Source organism: Manacus candei, unplaced genomic scaffold (genome assembly GCF_025592945.1).
Source record: "Manacus candei isolate 608988 ecotype Guabito, Panama unplaced genomic scaffold, ASM2559294v1 h1tg000035l, whole genome shotgun sequence".
Classification (NCBI taxonomy): Eukaryota; Metazoa; Chordata; class Aves; order Passeriformes; family Pipridae; genus Manacus; species Manacus candei.
This window is the reverse complement of record NW_026138083.1, coordinates 1,025,235-1,044,407: the sequence shown is the minus strand read 5'-3', so window position 1 is coordinate 1,044,407 and position 19,173 is coordinate 1,025,235. Positions and strand designations below refer to the sequence as shown.

The following is a 19,173-nucleotide window of genomic DNA, read 5'->3' as shown; positions in this document are numbered from 1 at the left end:
CTGCAGGAAAACACCTCCAGGATCGAGCTGACCCAGATCCAACAGCGCTGGATCCCGCTCCCCTTCCCTGGGAATTCAGCACTGGAAGCTCCCGAAGGAATCCACCTTTGGGAACGACTAAAGGGGTCCCAGCTTTCACACATGCACACACACCCCCGGGACGAGCCGGTCTCTCCCACGTGTGCGGGGCGCAGCCGGGCATCCATCCGGGATCCATCCGGGATCCATCCCGCATCCCGGATCCCGCATCCTGCGCGCGCCCCGCCCCGCGCACGCGCCCGTCGCGCTCCGGGTGCCGCGGAGGAGGAGGAGGAGGAGGAGGAGGAGGAGGAAGAGCATCGGGAGCGATGGATAGCGCGGGGAAGGAGCGGGAGGCCGTGCAGCTCATGGCCGAGGCCGAGAAGCGGGTGAAGGGCTCGCACTCCTTCCTCAGGGGGCTCTTCGGGTGAGCGCGGCGGGGGAGCCCCGGCTCCTGCATCCCCCCTTCTCCCGGCCTCTGCATCCCCTCTCTCCCGGCTCCTGCATCCCCCCCCCCTCTCCCGGCTCCTGCATCCCCCTCTCTCCCGGCTCCTGCATCTCCCCCCCGCAATTCCTGCATCCGTCCTTCTCCCGATTATTGCAGACCCCCAACTCCTGCGATCCCCCCAACTCCTGTATCTCCCTCTCCATCTCCTGCGCCCCCTTCCCCATCTCCTGCCCCCACTCTAGCTCCTGACCTCACCAGCTCCTTGATCCCCCTTTTTCCCAGCTCCTGCATCACCTCTTCCCAGCTCCTGTATCCCCCCTCTTCCCAGCTTCTGTATTCCTCCCTTTCCCATCTCCTGCCCCTCCGCCTCTCCTGTATCCCACTTTCCCCATTTTTCTGTCCCTCGTCCCCATCTCCCACCTCCCATTCCCATCTCCTGTATCCCCCGCCTTTCCCATCTCCTGCCTCCCGTTCCCAGCTTCTGTATCCACCATTCCCCAGTTCCTGCCCCCCCTTCCCATCTCTTGCACCCTCGCTGAGGGATGGACACCCCCCCTCCCATTTCCTACATCCCCATCTCTCCCGTTTTCCCAATCCCTCCCCCCCGGTGTGGGTGAGGGTCTCACGGAGCAGGGCTGATCCAGCAGCTCCCCCATCCCTCTCCAATCCCCCCCGGAGCAGCCCCTCCTGCCCATGGACACAGGGATGTGCCAAGCGCTCTTGGCCTCTGCAGCTCCTGACCCTCATCCCTGCATCCGGCTCCGTGCTCATCCCGGCTTTATCCCGGGGGGGAATCATCTCCCGGCCACCACGTCACCGGGATTCACCCCGGCGAGGCCGGGCTCTCCCAAAATCCCGGGTGGCACCGCCTCTGCTCCGGCTGCTGCGGCCGGAGAAAATGGCAGAGCCGCCTTTTCCCTGCTCCCGGCGCTATTCCTGGCAGCAGGGTGGTGGGTTTGGCCACCTCCATCTGGGATTTTAAGGAAAGAGCATTCCTGGAGCGATGCTCCATGAAGGCCTGGACCGTTTCTATCCGTGGGCCTGGAAAAATCAGCTGCCGCAGCCCCTGAAACCACAAGTTTTAAATAGAAATTCCGGCCCGGCCTCCCGGCAGATTAATCAGGCAGGGCCCGCTCCGGGGGCATAATCCGGGCGGCAAATTCCTGAAAATCCTTGGAGCGAACCGGCAGAGATTTCGAGAGGGAGAATTTTTAATTTTCGTGGCTAAAAATAGACGCAGGAAAAAATTAAAAGAGGAGGGAAAGGTGGCGGGGGGTGACTCGGCTCTTGGCATCTTTTCCCGGGAAGCGCCGTGTCCAGGCCTCCCAGTGTCCAGGCAAACACCTTCTCCGCACCCCGGCTCTTCCTGGAATTGCCCCATTCCCTTTGCATAAGTGTTTTTGTTCCTTTATTTTTATTTTTTGGGGGATTAAAAAGGCTCGGTTTTGGAGGCCTTGCCGGTGTAGCGTTACCTGGCACCGCCTCCCTGGGCTTTGGCTCATTCCAGAGGCAGCTTTCAAGGGCAAGGAATGATCCAAAAATCCCGCCTGTGCTTCGAAACGAACCGTGGTCGGCTGCCAGAGGGAGGGAGGGAGGGAGGGAGGGGAAAAAAAAAGGCCAGGATTCCCAAGGGATGGAAAAAAAGGAAATAATCCACGTTGTGAGCTGGGGCGTGAAGGGATTTAAGAGCCGGGTGGATTTGGCACTTGGGGACGGGGGTTTGGGGGCTTTGGGATGTTGGACTTGGTGTTCTCAGGGGGATTTTCCCACCTTAAGGATTCTGGGATTGTTCCCTGGGAGCAGAGCCTCCCACCTGGCTCCACCCTCCTGTCAGGGAGTTGTCAGAAGGTCCCCCATGAGCCTCCTCTTCTCCGGGATTCCGGGACAAAATCTGCATTTCCTTAACAGAAACATCGACCTCCTCTGTTCTGGCATCTTGGAATTTGGGGAGAGACCCCAAATCCAGGATTCCCCTCCCAGCAACACATTTTAACATGAAGGGGGAGATCGGCCTCACTGAGCCCAGAGGGGCCAAATCTCCCGATCCTGATTTCCACTCCGGGGCCGGAGTTCCTTCCTGTCCCTGTCCCTCAAGGGATATTCCCACTGAATTCCAGGGGCAACACCCGTGTGGAGGAGGCCTGTGAGATGTACACCAGGGCTGCCAACATGTTCAAGATCGCCAAAAACTGGAGTGGTGAGTCCAATCCCTGCGTGTGGGGGGGTTCCCTCATCCCGGGATGAGCCGCGAGGGCCCGAACGCCTTCCTGTGAGTTATCCCAGGCTGTTCCTGTGGGGAATGGGCTCTACGCCCCTGCAATTCTTCCTATTTAAATACTGGGAGGGTGGGCATCCTGAAGGATCTTCAATGAATTTTAAGCTGGTAATCCTGCTGGGAAGCCCACATTCCCAACCCCCCCCCACCCCGGGTCCTGGAAGAGGCGTGATCCCGCTCATTCCAGGGGTTCACAGGATCCCTGTCCCTTCTCTCCCAGCGGCAGGAAACGCCTTCTGCCAGGCAGCCAAGCTCCACATGCAGCTCCAGAGCAAGCACGACTCGGCCACCAGCTTCGTGGATGCCGGGAACGCCTACAAAAAAGCGGATCCGCAAGGTAAGGGAGCGGAATCCGGGAGCGGAATCCGGGATTGTTCCCAACAATGCGCTCAGTGGCAGTGGAAGAGCACTCCTGCTTCTCTGGAAGAGGCTTTGGGATGATGCAGGCGGGTCCTGGCGTCTCCTCTTGGCTGTGCCAGAGCTTTGCTGGGATTTGGGATGCCGTGTTGGCTGGGAAGTGCTGCCCCTTGGCAGTTTCCATCCTGGTTTGGCTTGTCTTGAGGGAAGTAGTGGCTTCTTGGAATGCTTCAGGCAGGTCGCTGGGCTGGATCCCATTGGGATCCCTGTCTTGTCCCCGGGGCTTTCCCCGCTCCTGACCTCTGATGGGATGAGAATAAAGGATCTGGGATTCCTTAAACCTGGTTGCAAAGAGCAGGGCTGTGCTATTTGGCTCCGATCCCCCTTTCCCTAGCTCAGGGTGTGGAAGCAAACCCCTCACCTCCCCACCAGCATTATCCCTGTTTTCCTCTGCTGGGGGGCCGATGGAACAAACCCGGGGCGGGTAAAACCCTTTTATAGCAGTAAACCCCCTGAATTCCCAAGGAAATGGCAGCCCACAGGGACTGATGCTTCGAATCCAGGTTGTTTGTAGCTGGCCCACCCCAGCATTGGAGGGTTCCCCTTGGGAATTACAGACCCCCAATTCCTGCAACTCCTCCCGACTCCTGTATCCCCCTCTCCATCTCCTGCACCCCCTTCCCCATCTCCTACCCCCCCTCTAGCTCCTGACCTCCCCAGCTCCAGGATCCCCCCTTTTCCCAGCTCCTGTATCCCCCCTCTTCCCAGCTCCTGCATCACCTCTTCCCAGCTTCTGTATCCCTCCCTTTCTCATCTCCTGCCCCTCCTCTGTCTCCTGTATCCCACTTTCCCCATTTTTCTGTCCCTCATCCCCATCTCCCGCCTCCCCTTCCCATCTCCTGTATCCCCCGCTTTTCCCAGCTCCTGCCACTCCCTTCCCATCTCCTGCCTCCCCTTCCCAGCTCCTGTATCCACCATTCCCCAGTTCCTGTCCCCCCCCTTCCCATCTCTTGCACCCTCACTGAGGGATGGACCCCCCCCTCCCATTTCCTACATCCCCATCTCTCCCGTTTTCCCAGTCCCACCCCCCCGGTGTTGGTGAGGGTCTCTCTCTCCGGGTTCCGGAGTGGATGGGGGCGCTGGGGCTGTGGGTTTGGGGTTGCAGACACGAGGTGTGTCGTTCCAGGCGGGTGAGTAGGTGTTCCTTGGAGAGGCTGGAGCGCAGGGAATGCTCCGGCCGGGATCGGGGGGCGTGGGCGGGGCCGGCTGACGCTGTTGTCTCTCCGCACACGCTGCAGAGGCCATCAACTGCCTAAACGCGGCCATCGACATCTACACCGACATGGTAAGGGCACCCCGGGCGCCCCGAGGGGCTGCCTCGCAGGTCATCCCGCCTCACAGCCCCTTCCCTCCCTTCCCTGCCTTTTCCCTCCCCTTCCCTGCCCTAGGGACGCTTCACCATCGCCGCCAAGCACCACATCACCATCGCCGAGATCTACGAGGCCGAGCTGGTCGACATCGAGAAGGTGAGGATCTGACTCCCTACCCTGGGGAGTGGGCAGGCCCTGGCACAGCCTCCCCCGAGGAACTTGTGGATTCCCCATCCCTGGAAGCATCCAGGGATGTCCAATCCTCCGGGAGCGACCTGGGATAGCAGGAGATGTCCCTGCCCGTGGCTCGTCTTTAATCCCTTCTGACCCAAACTATTCCGTGACTGTGTGATTTCCTTGCCAATAATTCCCAGCATCTGGCACTGGGATTCCTCACATAGGTGCAGTCCGGCCACAGCTTGGAGTCAGTGGTTTTCCCAGCCCGGAGCAATCCCAAGCCTCTCCTGTGCCGAGTGGTGCCGGCGGGAATCCACGCTCCGGTGGGAATCCATGTGACTGAGACGGTGTTTCCCGTCAGAAAAGTCCTTTGGGAGTGTTGTGGGGCAGTTTTAGAGCTGTTTCTGTCACTTCCAGCCCACAGTGGAGCACTGATTCCCTTACTGCCATTCCCAAGCTCCCTGAGCAGGAATCCCTCTGTGGATCTCCTGCTGGAAGTTTGCAGGATACAAGTCAGTGGGATTTAGGTGTTATTTTCTGGGGAATGATTTGCTTCCTCAGCTCTGCTCTGCTGCATCCCATTTATCCCCACGAATGCCAGTGCTGCCTCTCCAGGCGCAGCCCTGCCATTTCAGGAGTGACTGATCCCAGAAGGATTGATCCAGGAATATTGATCCCGGTGTTTCTGTCCCCAGGCCATCGCTCACTACGAACAGGCCGCGGATTATTACAAAGGAGAGGAGTCCAACAGGCAAGTGCTCGGGATCGGCGGGAAGGGCTGGAGCAGGGATCCATCCCGGACATCCTAGAACCAAGGTGGTTTTAACTGGGGCTGTTACAAAGGGAATTCCTCTAAATCCCAGCTGTTGGCTCCCATTTTTCTCTGCGTGGAGGGGTAGAGGTGGTGCTGGGGCATGGGCCGGTGTATTCCCGGGACACAGGGCATGATTTTTGGGATGTGGATTTGCAGCTCAGCCAACAAGTGTCTGCTGAAGGTGGCAGCCTATGCAGCGCAGCTGGAGCAGTACCAGAAGGCCATCGAGATCTACGAGCAGGTGAGGAGCAGCCGCTCCATCCCGTGGGATACAAAACCTCTTCCCGAGGGAAAGCGGCTCGCTGGGCTGGGCTCGCGAAGTTGCCAAGGCCTGGAATCCATGGAATTGTTTAGGCTGGGAAAGCCCTCTGAGATCGGGGTGCAACTGTTCCCCCACCCCGTGTCCCCAGGGGTCACATCCACCGTTTTTGCTGTTGTATCCAGCAAAAGGCTGGGAGAAGGCTGTAAAAATTCCGCCTTGGATCGTATCTACGACTCCATTCGGCAGAAAATTTCCCCCCCGAGATTTATCAGCTCTGCCTTTGTGTGGGATATTTACCTGGGAATACCCACAGTGCTGCCTTCATGCTTCCAGAGGGTTTATATTGCAGCAGGACTTGTTTTCCCCTCTCCTCCTCAGCCAGGATAAATCCCCCCCCAGCCTGGTGGGATCTGACTTCCCTTGGGATGAGTTAAAGCCTCCCTGATTCCCAACAGCCACCGGCATTTTTTCCATGTGTTTTCCTTCACAGCCGTGTGGCTCTGGGTGGAATTTTAATTGGCTGCCCTGTTTTTAATCCAGGCTTTCCTTTCCCAACCCTTTTTCCATGTTTTTTTCTTTGTCCAGGTGGGAACAAACACGATGGATAACCCCCTGCTCAAGTACAGCGCCAAGGAATATTTCTTCAAAGCCGCCCTTTGCCACTTCATCGTGGACGAGCTGAATGCCAAGGTCGGTCATCCCAGAATTCCTGATCCCCCCTCATGACCCTGGGCTGGCTGGGAGGAGCTCAGTGGGCTCACAGCCCTCATCCCAAAACCCCCTGACCCCTCCTCCTCAGGGATTTGCGTGGCTGTCACACGGGCGAAATCTTTACACACCACAGTGTCCCGTTGGAATTCTGGTGGATAACTTTCCCAAGTTTGAGGATGGGAAGGCAAATCCTTAAAAAAAAAAAAATCCCCAGGAATTGTGTGTGAAGGGTTCTCTTCTCTCTTCCAGCTCGCGCTGGAGAAATACGAAGAAATGTTCCCGGCGTTCACAGATTCACGGGAATGCAAGCTATTGAAAGTGAGTACACCAGGGTGCTTTTGCACCTTTCCATGATTTTTCTCACTTTTCCCAACATTTTAGAGGACATCAGCCTCGCTGTGCCCTGGGCTTGGCCCTGACCTGGGTGTTTTCCATGGGATATGTGGGATGAGGTGCCAGAGTGGGAACACGCACTGACAGAGCCTTTCCTCATTTTTCCTGGTGTTTTCCTAGAAACTGCTGGAAGCCCACGAGGAGCAGAACAGTGAGGCCTACACCGAGGCAGTAAGTGGGCATGGGTTCCCTTGGGAATGGTGGCTCCTTCCTCCTCTCTCTTTTGGGATGTGTGTGCCCTGTTCCAGGCCAGGGAAACTGTGGAGAGGGGCCGGGAGCGGAGCTGCTCCAGCAAGGCCCCAGCCTCCTACTTCAGAATTCCCAGTTTTTCACGGAGAGTTAAGTGAAGATCCCACCTGGGTTTGCTCCAGCTCCTTTGGTGTTTGACAGGGGCTTACAGTGCTCTGGGTGGGCTTGGAGAGACTTTCCCTGTGCCTTTTCCCTTTTTTTCCCCCTTCCCACTTTTTTCCCTCCTCTTCATTTTTTCCCCCTTCTCCTTTTTTTTCCCTCTTTCCCCCTTTTCTCCCTTTCCTCTTTTTTCCCCTTTCCCCTCCTTTTTTTTCCCCATTGTCCTCCTCTTTTTTCCCCTTCCCCCCTTTTTCTCTCCCCTTATTTCCCCCCTTCTCTTCCCCCCCTTTTTTCCCCCCTTATTTTTCTCACCCCTTTTTTTCACCGTATTTCCCCCCTTCCCTTTTTTCCCCCCACCCTTTTTGCCTCCCTTATTTTTCCTCCCTTATTTTCCTCCCCTTACTTTCCCTGCCTTATTCCCCCTGTTCCATCTCCTTTTTCCCCCCCTTTTCTTTCCCCTTTTTCCCTTCTCTTTATTTCCTGGAAGGCCCGAAGTGTTACACTCCTGCCGTTCCAGCCTCCCTCCCTTGCCGCGTGTCCCTGATCCCGGTTTTCCTCCGCTCCAGGTGAAGGAGTTCGACTCCATCTCTCGGCTGGACCAGTGGCTCACCACGATGCTGCTGCGCATCAAGAAAACCATCCAGGGGGAAGGGGACGGCGACCTCAAGTGACGCCCGCGGGCTCTTCCCGCCCGGCCGAGGACTATTCTGGGATACCTGGCCCGCTCCCCCCTCGCTTTTATCCCGTCGCTTCCCACTCCCAGCGCCCCGCGTGTCCCTTTAGCTCCCGGGCCGGGCGGCTCCGGCGGATCCGAGGCGGGATCCGCTTCCTCCTCGGCTCTGGTGCTGCTCCACCCGGCGCCTGCACCCGCCGCTCCCGGTTTTCCTGCTGTTCTCCTGATTCCAGCATGTACATCTTTGGTCCAGGCCAGCGCAGCACAAAGTAACCGCTTCCCACCCCGTTGTGTTGTTCCCATTTTCCGGTTCTCGGTGGCCCCCTGTTGGATACACTTGGATTTTGGGGTTCTTTAAGCATTTTTTTTTTTCCCGGTGCTAGTGAGAGGCTTTGGGATTTGGGAACTCCCACGCCCCCCCAACACGCTGCCCTAGTGCCGGAGGCATTCCAGGCTTGGGAACAGGAGCGCCGGGATCGGTGTTGGCCCCCACGGAGCCCCAGTTCAGGGCTGGTTTGTATCTCAGTGTCCAGCCTAAGGTTCTTCTTGGATGGATTTTCCCACTTTTATTTTGTGGTGTGTCCCATCCCTCCATCCCCAGAATAACTTCCCCATGAGTAATAATCTATTTTTCTACCTTTCTCTCCGTGTGAGCCGGGAACAATCCGTTAGTTCCGGCCCCCCCCAAAGGTGTTGGCTGAGACCTGACATCCCACGGGAGCCTTGCTGGAATGTGGGTGCCAGGTGAGCGCAGTCTGCTTGGAAAAGGTGGAGACACGTTGAAAAATTCCCGCTGGAATTTATAGGTGTGTTTTAAACCACGTGGGGAGCGAGAGAGGACCGAGCTGCCTCTTTTTTTCCGTGGATATATGGGAGTCTGTGCAATTTGTCACTCGGTTTTCTGTTCCAGGAGTGAGGAAGTCATTCATTAAGGGCTGCTTTGGTGAGTCCAGGCAGCCCCAGCCCCACGTTTCTCTGGAAAAAGGGAGAATTTTGGGGGGGGTTTGCACTTTGGTTGGAATTTTGGTACTGGGGCAGAGCAGGGCTTGGCTCGGTGGGTGTCACTCTAGAAAGTGGCACTTGGTCTGTGCCAAGTGCTTCTGAAAACCAAAAAAAAAAACCTGATCCATGCCAAATTATTATTGTTATTATTGTTATTATTATTATTGTTCCTGCCCTTCCCGCTCCCTTCCTTCCTGCAGGCTGTTGTGTAATCCCAAGTGGAGGGGAAAGCCCAGGTTTAGGAGGTGATCTCCCAGCTCAGTGTAGTTAATTCACTCCCACCCTTAGCAGTGGCTTTGTTGTGTCCAGGATTAGGGGGAAGCACAGGCTGGGAGGCTCCACTTTTTCCCAGTGGTTTGTTGTTTTTTTTTAGGCCTTGTCCTGTTCCCTCTCCCCCTTGTCAGTATTAAGCACAGGGGCTGTAGGACGTGGGTGGAGCAGAGGGGTCTGTTCCCACACCCCCTACACCTGTTAGTTGTGTGTGAGTAGGCTCAGCATGTCCTCTGGTGTATCCATGGTGAACTGTGACCGTTTCCAGGTGACAATCCGCCACTTACTCCGCTGTATTTCCCCCCCTACCCCCCCCTCCCACTTCCATCACTCTCTACTCGGAAAACTTATTAATGAAATGGCCTTAGCAGGAATATCATGTTTTGTGTGACTCTGTACATGAATAAAGTGAAAATCATGGATGTAAGGAGAAGGAGAAGTGGTTTTTCTGGGAAAGGCAAGAGGCTGGGGCCTGGTGTGATGACGGAGGGGAGCAGGTGTAGTGTTTCCTTCAATCCCTGTTTGGAATCACAGGATGGTTTGGGGTGGGAGGGACCTTAAAGCCCATCCAGTTCCACCCCCTTTTCACCATCCCTGTCCAACCTGACCTTCCAGGGATCCAGGGGCAGGCAGAGCTTCCCGGGGGAAACTGTTCCAGGGCCTCACCCCCCTCCCAGGGAAGAATTTCTTCCTAATACCCAACCAAAATGTCCCCTTTTTCAGTTTGAAGCCATTCCCTTTTGTCCTGTTAGTCCAGCCCCTCTCCAGCTTCCTTGTAGGCACCTTCAGATCCTGGAAAGCTGCTCTGAGGTTTCCATGGAACCTTCTCTTCTCCAGGCTGAATATTTCCCTGTCCCAAAGTGTCCCTCCCCCATCAGACCATCCAGTCACCAGAAGGGTCTCAATATTCCCATACTTTAATAAGACCAGTTAAACAGTAACTCACTTCCATACATTCCCGGAGTACAAAACTTTCCCTGGCTCCAGCTCCAGACGCTCAGGATTTAAATATATCTACAGCCCCTTCCCCATCGGTCACCGGGGACAACTGAGCTTCACCAGGAATAAATATTTCAAATATAACCTCTTGGAAATGCTCTCTTTTAAAAAAAAAAAAATCCCTTTTTTTTTTTCCTACATTAGAATTCCATGGCAACACCTCCGGCCTCCCTTTAGGATCAAAAATATCTCTGTGCCACAGGTGTGTGGGGGGGGTGTTTATTGCTGGACAACAGGCCCTCAACACCAGGCTGGATTGTGCTTACCTTTCCCAAAGTTCTGCTCACAGCTCCAGCTGAGAAAGTTTCTGTGGGAATACTACGGTAACAGGCAAAAAGAAACAGGAAAATTATCTGGAAAAAGATGCAGGTTTTTACACGGTGGCAACTGGGAAGCTGATCCCGAGTTTTTGAAGCATTAAAGCACAGCAGCGAGCTGCTGTTCCCAAAAAAGAGTCATCCCAGTCAGATGACAACTCTCAAAGGCTCCTTCCCCCACCCAGGGAAAATACCCCAAATCCTATTCCAATAAAATGGAGCAGCAGGTGCTGATCAGGAAAAGCCTCTGAACTGAACCTTTTCCAGAATGGCTGCCTTTCCCAGATGTTTTTCCAAGAGATGTTCTGGTCTCTAAGTGCCCATTTCCATGTGAGCTGGAGCAGCTGGAAGGTGAAGACTGAAGTGCCAGACTGCTCCAGTTTTCATGGAAATGTGGAAAAAACAAACCAGCACTTGGCTCCCACCTGCTCCTTTTGCTACTTAAGAGACTCAAAACTCCTGGAAAGAGACTCCAAAGCTCCCACTCGTATTCCCAAGGAGTGAGCTGGCTCACTGCTGGGATCTTTGGCGACAGCAGAGAGAAACCAAGGTTTCCTGGAAAGCAGTTTGGCCCGGCTTATCTCCTGGATGAATTTCTGCTGGGGAAAATGCAGTGAATGTCATGGAGAAACACGACCTCGGTTCTCCTGATTGTCCACGTGGCATCAAATCACCTGGAAAACAAACCTGCACCACCTTTATAAACCCACCTGAACACAGTCCCCGAGCCACCCCTTCTACTCCCAGGGAATCGACTCCCAGGGACTCCCGGAGGAGCGACTGAAGTGTCGCCCTGCCGAACCTCCAGGAGATGGAGCTGTGGAACGAATTTTCAGAGGAATGAGGAAAATCCACTCCCACCAGCTTCCCTCAGGCAAAGGGCTTATGCGAGGGGTGCAGCTCAAGGAGTGGCAGCAAACCCCGAGTTATTCCATGTTCACCAGAGCGTGGAGCTGTGGCTGGACAGAGTCCGGCTGCGCGTGGAGCACCGCGAGCTCGCTCAGGGTGGTTCCCATCAGGGCTTCCTGCGATCCCGGCCCTCCGGAAGACTTACAGTCCGTGCCGGCGCTCCCGCTGCCCGGGGCAGCTGCCAGGCTCTGGTAGGGGCTGTTCCCAGGGAAGGACAGCAGCTTCTCCGGGATCTTGGGGGACACGGCGTACTCCTCGTCGGGAAGCTCCGTCTTGTGGCCGTCGTCGTTCTTCGACGATGCTCCTTCCACGATGACAAGGAAGGACTTCCAGGGGGTGTTTTTATCGTGGATCTGGAAATGAGGAACCAGGAAAAGAGAAGGCTGGACACAAGACGACAAGGGAAAAGTCTGGATCCAGCTTGTACTTGATGCTGGCAGAAAATTCTATTTTTGGAACCACGGAACGGTTTGGGCTGCAAGGGACATTAAAAAAGATCCAGGGATAAAGATGATGGCAGGGACACCTTCCACTAGGCCAGGCTGCTCCAACCTGGACTTGGACACTTCCAGGTGGCAGCCACAGTTTCTCTGGGCAATCTGCACCAGGGCCTCCCCACCCTCACAAGGAAGGATTCCTTCCTGATATGGAGCAGGTCCAGAAAAGAGCAACAAGGCTGGGGAAGGGACTGGAGCACAAGTGCTGTGAGGAGAGGCTGAGGGAGCTGGGGCTGTTCAGCCTGGAGAAGAGGAGGCTCAGGGGAAACCTCCTCACTCTCTGCAACTCCCTGACAGGAGGGGGGAGCCAGCTGGGGGTTGGTCTCTTTTCCCAGGCAACCATCAGCAAGACAAGAGGGCTGGGTCTTCAGCTGTGCCAGGGGAGGTTTAGGTTGGAGATTAGAAAGAATTTCTTTCCAGAGAGGGTGCTCAGCCATTGGAATGGGCTGCCCAGGGAACTGGGGGATTCTCCATCCCTGGAGGTTTTTAAGATGAGACTGGATGTGGCATCAGTGCCATGGGCTGGGAACCACGGCGGGGTTGGATCATGGGTTGGACTCGGTGATCTCGGAGGTCCCTTCCAACCCATCTGATTCCATGATATCCCACCCAACCCTGTTCCCCCGACCCTGTTAGCCCGGGAGGCCGTACCGAGGTGTGCCGGCGCAGCGTGGACTTGTCGGTGAAGGTCCTGCCGCAGGCGTTGCACATGAAGGGCTTCTCCCCGGTGTGGATGCGGTGGTGCCGCTGCAGCGCGTTCAGCTGCGTGAACTGCTTCCCACACTGGTCACAGCAGTACGGCCGCTCCCCTGGGACACAGAGGGGGTTAGAGGGCTGGTACAGCGGGACACTGAGCCCTGGGAATCCCCAGCGACCACGGGGATCTCTCCAGATGCACCAAAAACTCTCCTTTCGGGGACAAATCCTGTTTTCCTCCTTCCCCGGTCAGCGCAGGAGCTCGGAGCTAAACCAGGACACTGATTATCCTGGCTGGTTATTAACAGCACCTCCACGGCCCTCGGGAGTGTGCCAGGGAATTGTGAAACCGAGCAAGAGTTCTGAGCTGCTGGAATTCTGTTCTGAGGGGATGTTGCAGCCCCTCTCTCTGAGGAATGCAACATTAATGTTAAAGGGACAAGGGGCACCCTGTTCCAGAGCTCTGTTCTGTACTAATGGAAAGAGAACAGAAAGGACAACTCAGTAGTCATGAATTAGACAGAATGGACATCTGGGGAGATGAGGGAGCTGAATCAGGAGGGTTTTTGCAAGCTCCCAGTACGTAGTCAGGAAAAGTTGATGACAAAGAGGACCCTCTTGAGGCTGAAGGACTGGACAGACCACCAGAGGACTCCCTAAAAGGACAGCTCTGCCTCAAGCTCTGCCTATTATGAATATGTTAATTAGGTTGTGAAATTAAATGAATATGCACGTATAATGTTGTAATCACTCCTAAAAACTGTATCAATTACCTGGCTTTTCACTGAGAACTTGGGAGCTGCTTTGGGAGCTGGTTCCCCAACGTTGCTCACAATAAATACCTTTGCTGCTTGAAGACTCAAAACTGTCTCTGGGCAGTCTCATTTCTGCCAATTTTGGCATCAACTGCCATCCCTCAGGAAGAAGCAGTGGCACCAAGAATCAAGCCGTTGCAGGCAAGGTGGGAATTCGAGCCTCGGGGAAAAAGCCTCGGGGGGGAAATTCCCTGCTGGAATATTGCAATGGTGAGTGTCAAATAAAAAGGAGCACGTCCTACCTGTGTGGACTTTGATGTGCTGGTACAGGGAGTTCCTCTGGGCGAAGGTCCGGAAGCAAACCTCGCACTTGAAGGGCTTGGATCCCGTGTGGATCCGGTTGTGGTGCTTCAAGTATTCCTTGGAGGCAAAGCTCTTCCCACACGTTTCACACATGAAAGGCCTTTCCCCTAAAAAAGGGGGGAAAAGGAGAATTAAACCAACAGGGCTTTTGGGAATGCTCTTAAACCAGCCAAAACTGAGGGATCTTATGGAGCGTGTCCTCCCTCCGGGATCTGAGGGGGCCTTTAAAGGTCACCCAGTCCCAAATCCTGCCGTGGGCAGGCGCACCTTCCACCTAGCCCAGGTTGCTCCCTAGCCTGGAACACTTCTAGGAATGGGGAATCCATAGCTTCTCTGGGAAAACTGTTCCAGTGCCTCACCACCCTCAGAGGGAGGAACTTCTTCCCAGTCCCCAATTTAAATAAACCCTCCTTCAGCTTAAAAATCACAGAACATCCCGAGTTATTGGGTGTTCTGAGCTTTCTCAGGAAAACCACATCTAGAAAAAACCAACAACAAAAAAGCATCTTCTGAAGGCAGATGGTTTCCACCTTTCCTGGAATGGTTTGTCTGGCTTTTTTTTCCTCCCCCTGGCTTCCAGGCCTCCTCCGACCCGGATCCCGCGGTGCCCGACGGCTCCTCACCTGTGTGGCAGCGTCTGTGATAGATGAGCATGTGGTTCTGAGTGAACCGGGCCCCACACTCATCACAGACAAAGGGCTTTTCCCCCGTGTGGATTCTGAAAGGAGAAAGGAATGTTCAAACACCAGGTAGAGGCTCTTCCCTCCATGGAACAACTGGAGCCAGGGGGGCATTCAAGGCTGTTTTGTCGCTGGATCGACGCCCAGGTCTGGGAATTTTAGGGTAAACCCGAATTTTTTAAAGGTGTTTTTTTAAGGTAAGACAGAGGAAAAGTTTAGGGAATTTCTCCCCAGGGTGTGGTGCCCGTCCTTTGGGATGTGAGGGCAAGCGCAGCGAGGGTTTTGGGATAGCCGGTTTTCTCCGCAGGGAGAGGGCAGATGGCAAAACACATCCCAAAAGATAAGGAATTAACACAGCACCGGGTTTCCAGCGTTCAGCAAGACTCCTGGCAATGGGACACAACAGAGAGGAAATTCCACTTATGCCCCAAAAATAATCTTTAGGCGGATCAGCTCATTTCCTTGGGCAGGTAAAGCTCTGAGAACTGATAAAATCAGGTTAAAGCCCCCCAAAGATGATTTTTTCCCCCCATCATAAAAATGCCCTGAGACAGATAAAATAACTGATAAAATCCGGTTCAATCTTTCAGAGATGATTTTTTCCCTGATAAAAAAGTCTCTGCCCTAACAGAAATTAAATAATGGTAAAATCTGGTTAAATCCCTCAGAGATTATTGTTTTCCCCTCATAAAAGTGCCCTGAGACAGATAAAATAACTGATAAAATCAGGTTCAAACCCACCCTCAGAGAGAATTTTTTCCCCCCTCACAAAATCAGAGAGGAAATCAGGTTCTACCCCTCAGAGATGATTTTTACCCTGACAAAAATGTCTGTACCGTGAAACAGATTAAAAAAAAAAAAAAAGAAATCAGGCTCAAGGCCTCCATGGATGATTTTTGGCCTGATAAAAATCTCTCTTCCCTGATAAAATCAGGCTCAACCCCTCAAGAGATGATTTTTTTGCCCTGATAACAAGGCCCTGAGACAGATAAAATAACTGATAAAATCAAGCTAAACCCCTCAGATAGGTTTTTTTTTGCCCTAATAAAAATGCCCCAAAGCAGATAAGTGACAAAATCAGGTTCTATCCCTCAGAGATGATTTTTTTCCCCTCATAAAAACGTCTCTGCCACCAAACAGACAAGGGGTAAAAATCAGGCTCAAGGCCTTCATAGATGATTTTAGCCCTGATAAAAATGGCATGAGACATAAAATAACTGATAAAATCAGGATAAAGCCCATCAGAGATGATTTTTGCCCTGATAAAAACATCTCTGCAATGAAACAGATAAAATAAAGGATAAAATCAGGCTCAAGGCCTCCACAGTTGATTTTCGACCTGCTAAAAATGCCTCTTCCCTGAGACAGATAAAATAAGGGATAAAATCAGGTTAAATCCCTCAGAGATTATTTTTGCCCTCGCAAAAATGCCCTGAGGCAGATAAAATAAATTATAAAAATCAGGCTCGACCCCTCAGAGACAATTTTTGCCCTGACAAAAGCATCTCTTCCCTGAGAGAGAAAATAACTGATACAGTGAGATTTAACCCTTCAGAGATGACTTTTACCCTGATAAAATCACCCTGGGACAGATAAAAATAACTGATAAAATCAGGCTAAAGCCCCTCAGAGAGAAAATCAGGTTAAACCCCTCGGAGAGGATTTTTGCCCCATGATCTGTCACTCGTTTCTACTCCCAGCTTAGTTTTTTCCCTCCTTAGCCCCCAAATCTGGTGTTCTCCCATTTAAAACCTGGTCAAACCTTTCCTAAATATTTCCATGCTTCTTATTGTCTTGGCTATAGTGAGCTGGAGTAATTCCAGCCCTGATTCATCCCCGGGGAGAAGCGCTCCAGGAGCAGCAGCAGCACTCGACCTGTGACCTTCTAGTGAGGCAAAGCAGGGGGGAAAAAGGGAAACAGGGGACAGGCTCCGGGGGGTTTGTGCTCGTCCCCCCAGGATCTCCCGAGGCCAGGGAAGGCTGTTCATACCTCATGTGGGTTTTTAGTGCCGAAGGCTGAGAAAACTTAGCCTCACACTCCGGGCACCCATAAGGCTTGTGGCCCGTGTGCGTCCTTTCATGGAGCCTCAGGGCGGTTCTGGAGCTCAACCCCTTTCCACACTGCTGGCACTGATGGCGCTCCCCACCACCCTCATGAACCTGGAGAATGTGCCTCTTGACGTCCTTCTTCCTCTTGAACTTCTTACCGCAGAGCTCACAGGGGAAGCGGCGCTCGCTGCTGTGGACGTGCCGCTGGTGGCTCCGCAGGTTGCAGCGGTTGGCGAAGGTCTGGCCGCACGTCTCGCACCGGAACACCAGCTCGGCCGCGATGCCGTGGCTGTGCTGGATGTGCTTCAGGAAGCTCTTCTCGTACAGGAACTCCTTCTCGCACGTGCCGCACTTGAAGTTGCTGCCCCGCTTCTTTTTGTCCTCGCCGGCCTTCGGGCGGTTCTCCTCGGAGCTGCCGTCGCGCCCCGCGCCCTCCGGCTTGACGGCGGCGCCCTCCCCGCGCTCCTCCTCCCCCTCCGGGTCGCACAGCTCCTCGTCTTCGGGGTATTTGTCGTCTTCAGCGGCCACCTCCGCGTTCTTCTGCTGCTCCCTCAGCCTCCTGGTGTACTTCTTCTTGGGGATTTCCACGAACACCTTCCTCCCGGCCAGCCTCCCGCTCGCCCTCCGGATTTTGGCGTAAGGAGCCTTCAGCATTTCCTTCTTTTTGTCCGTCTTCTCCTTGGATTTGGCAGCCGGCGCCTCCGGGGACGCTCCATGGCTGGGCCTGGCTATGGGGGAACCCGGAGTTTCCTGCTCGGCTTCTGCCACGGCTTTGGACTCAGGTGGGACATTGGGGTGGGCAGCGCCTTCCTCCTCGGAGTTCTGCGACTCCGAGAAGTTCTGCAGCTCCAGCAGCACCGACTCCAGCATCTGCTTCTTCAGCTGGAAGCAGGTCTCCGAGAGGTCCAGGCACTTGAGCTTCTCGGCTATCTCCAGCATGCGCTGCACCCTGTCCTCCTCCACCTCCACCTTGGCCGTGTAGACGAACTCCAGGAAGGAGGCGAAATCCGCCACCTGCACCTCGTTGAGGAACACGTTGCTCCGGGGGCCGTCCACGGCCTTCTCGTTGAGGAAGACCTCCTTGAAGAACTTGCTGGTGGCCGCCAGCACGGCCTTGTGGGCCACGAACTCGGCGCGGACGCCCTGGTACTCCACGCTCACCGTCACGTCGCACAGGTGGCCCAGCAGGCGCAGCTGGTGCATCTCGTTCAGCAGGTTGATGGGAGAGGACTTGGATTCCAGCAGGACCGGAGCGCTTTCCATCTTTCTTCCCCCTGCAAGAAGCTGTTGAGGACACCCTGCGTTAGCCAACGGAACTCCCGGGGGTTTCCAATGGACGAAAGCCACTTCCGGGGCTTTGGGTGTTCCAGTGAGGGTGGGAGAGAGCTCCGGGAGTGAGTCCAAACTTGGACTGATCTCCACCAGACCATGGAGTGAATTTTAGCTTAAATCCCACCTGTAATTTTACCTGAGACCCTCTGGACTATTAGAACCTGGAACAGGGACAGAGCAACACAGGTGGATCAAGGGAATGTTCTGGTTAAGGCACGTGGAATTAAGGAACGGTTCCTCTCCTCAGCAGGCAATAAAAGAAAGGTAAAATGAAGCAAAGTTAAGCAAAATTAACTGCGATCCTAAAAAACCACTGCCTTAACAGCATTCCCAGATAGAATTCCAAGTGCTTCACCAACACCAGGCACGATGGATAATCACATTCTCACACTGAAAACCCAAACCCGATCAAACTTCCTCACAATGCTCACTGTCTTAAGAATTCCTCCCTCAAACTGGGCTCCCAGCCCCCACATTTTGAAGGCCTGTTTCCAGCCTTCCCAGGGTGTCCCCATTCCAGCACTGCTCAGGTTACACCGTGTTTCCCGGGAATGTTTGAAGCTGCTCCAAAGTTTGCAAAAGAACTGGTGTTTTTTGGGTTTTTTTTCCCCCAAATGTCTGACCCCAGAACAAACCACGTTTCTCTGGATTTGAAGAGGCTCTGAGCGACCTGCTGAGTTTAACCCTCTAGTTCCTGCTGGAATCTGAGGAATTTCTTTCCCCTTCCCAGGAATTTAAGGACGACCCACCAAATGCCTAAACAACTAATGGCACCAAAATGTCACTTTTATACCCCAGTAAAATGAGTTTTAACTACTCATCGTGTATTTCACAACTGTGCCCCTAATTCCCACTTGAGCACTGTCCATTTGTGGGAATATGTCCCTTTTCCAGAGGTAAAACCAGCTGGAAAGAGACAAAAAGCTCCGGTCAGCAGCCACTGAAGGGGAATGGGGAGAAGATTCCCGGGGAGCTGCCCCAGCCTGGGGCAGGTGATGGAGTTGTGGAGCTGCTGCTCAGGGAGATCTCCCTCAGCTCCTGCTTCCAATCCCTTTTGGAAAGGATCCTGGATCACAGGGGAACCTGGGAGCACATCCCAGTGGAGGCGGGGGAAGAAGGGGAGGAAATGAGGGAGGGGAAGAGGACGGGGGGCTGGGGGGAAGAATGGGGGGACTTGCGAGGGGTTGGAGAGGAAATGGGGGGGGACAGAGGAAAATGGGGGGAGCGTGGAGGGGAATGCGGGGAATGGGGGGGTAGAGAAACGGGAGGGGGCAAGAAGTCGGGCGGGGCCAGCCCCGCATGGCTCCCGCCGTGCCAGCCCCGCACTCACCGTTCCCGGTGTGTTCCCGGCGTGTTCCCGGTGCGTTCCGGACGCTGCTCCCGCTCGGTCCCGGGCGCGGCCGGAAGCGCTGACGCGCCACGGCCCCGCCCGCCCTGAGCGCGGCCGCGGCGCATGGG

At 54.5% G+C, this 19,173-nt stretch overlaps 2 protein-coding genes across 3 annotated transcripts; one reads left to right on the top strand and one right to left on the bottom strand.

The window, feature by feature from the left end:
- Positions 1-277: 277 nt before the first annotated feature.
- Positions 278-9,557, top strand: NAPB (NSF attachment protein beta). Its single transcript, XM_051793106.1, has 11 exons — positions 278-445; positions 2,584-2,663; positions 2,962-3,078; positions 4,397-4,443; positions 4,547-4,624; positions 5,341-5,396; positions 5,616-5,700; positions 6,307-6,411; positions 6,682-6,750; positions 6,946-6,996; positions 7,740-9,557. Exons 1-11 carry the CDS (start codon positions 348-350, stop codon positions 7,842-7,844), a joined length of 891 nt encoding a protein of 296 aa, XP_051649066.1. The 5' UTR covers positions 278-347; the 3' UTR covers positions 7,845-9,557.
- Positions 9,558-10,017: 460 nt separating this feature from the next.
- On the bottom strand, positions 10,018-19,126 carry GZF1 (GDNF inducible zinc finger protein 1). 2 transcript variants are annotated; one of them, XM_051793104.1, is made up of 6 exons: positions 19,046-19,126; positions 16,325-17,667; positions 14,278-14,372; positions 13,594-13,761; positions 12,492-12,649; positions 10,018-11,696 (listed from the first exon to the last, which is right to left on the bottom strand). In XM_051793104.1, exons 2-6 carry the CDS (start codon positions 17,644-17,646, stop codon positions 11,361-11,363), a joined length of 2,079 nt encoding a protein of 692 aa, XP_051649064.1. In that variant the 5' UTR covers positions 17,647-17,667; positions 19,046-19,126; the 3' UTR covers positions 10,018-11,360. The 2 variants fall into 2 exon arrangements, with proteins under 2 accessions (XP_051649064.1, XP_051649063.1); XM_051793103.1 differs by lacking the exon at positions 19,046-19,126 and adding an exon at positions 17,852-19,032.
- Positions 19,127-19,173: the final 47 nt, after the last annotated feature.

Excerpts from the sequence above, each read along its gene's own strand:
- NAPB (XM_051793106.1), top strand. The coding sequence starts at position 348 with ATGGATAGCGCGGGGAAGGAGCGGGAGGCCGTGCAGCTCATGGCCGAG. Across the intron at positions 2,664-2,961 it reads GATCGCCAAAAACTGGAGTG|CGGCAGGAAACGCCTTCTGC; the intron begins GTGAGTCCAATC and ends CTTCTCTCCCAG. Across the intron at positions 3,079-4,396 it reads CAAAAAAGCGGATCCGCAAG|AGGCCATCAACTGCCTAAAC; the intron begins GTAAGGGAGCGG and ends CACACGCTGCAG.
- GZF1 (XM_051793104.1), bottom strand. The coding sequence starts at position 17,646 with ATGGAAAGCGCTCCGGTCCTGCTGGAATCCAAGTCCTCTCCCATCAAC. Across the intron at positions 14,373-16,324 it reads GCACTAAAAACCCACATGAG|AATCCACACGGGGGAAAAGC; the intron begins GTATGAACAGCC and ends TTCTCCTTTCAG. Across the intron at positions 11,697-12,491 it reads CGCTGCGCCGGCACACCTCG|ATCCACGATAAAAACACCCC; the intron begins GTACGGCCTCCC and ends CCTCATTTCCAG.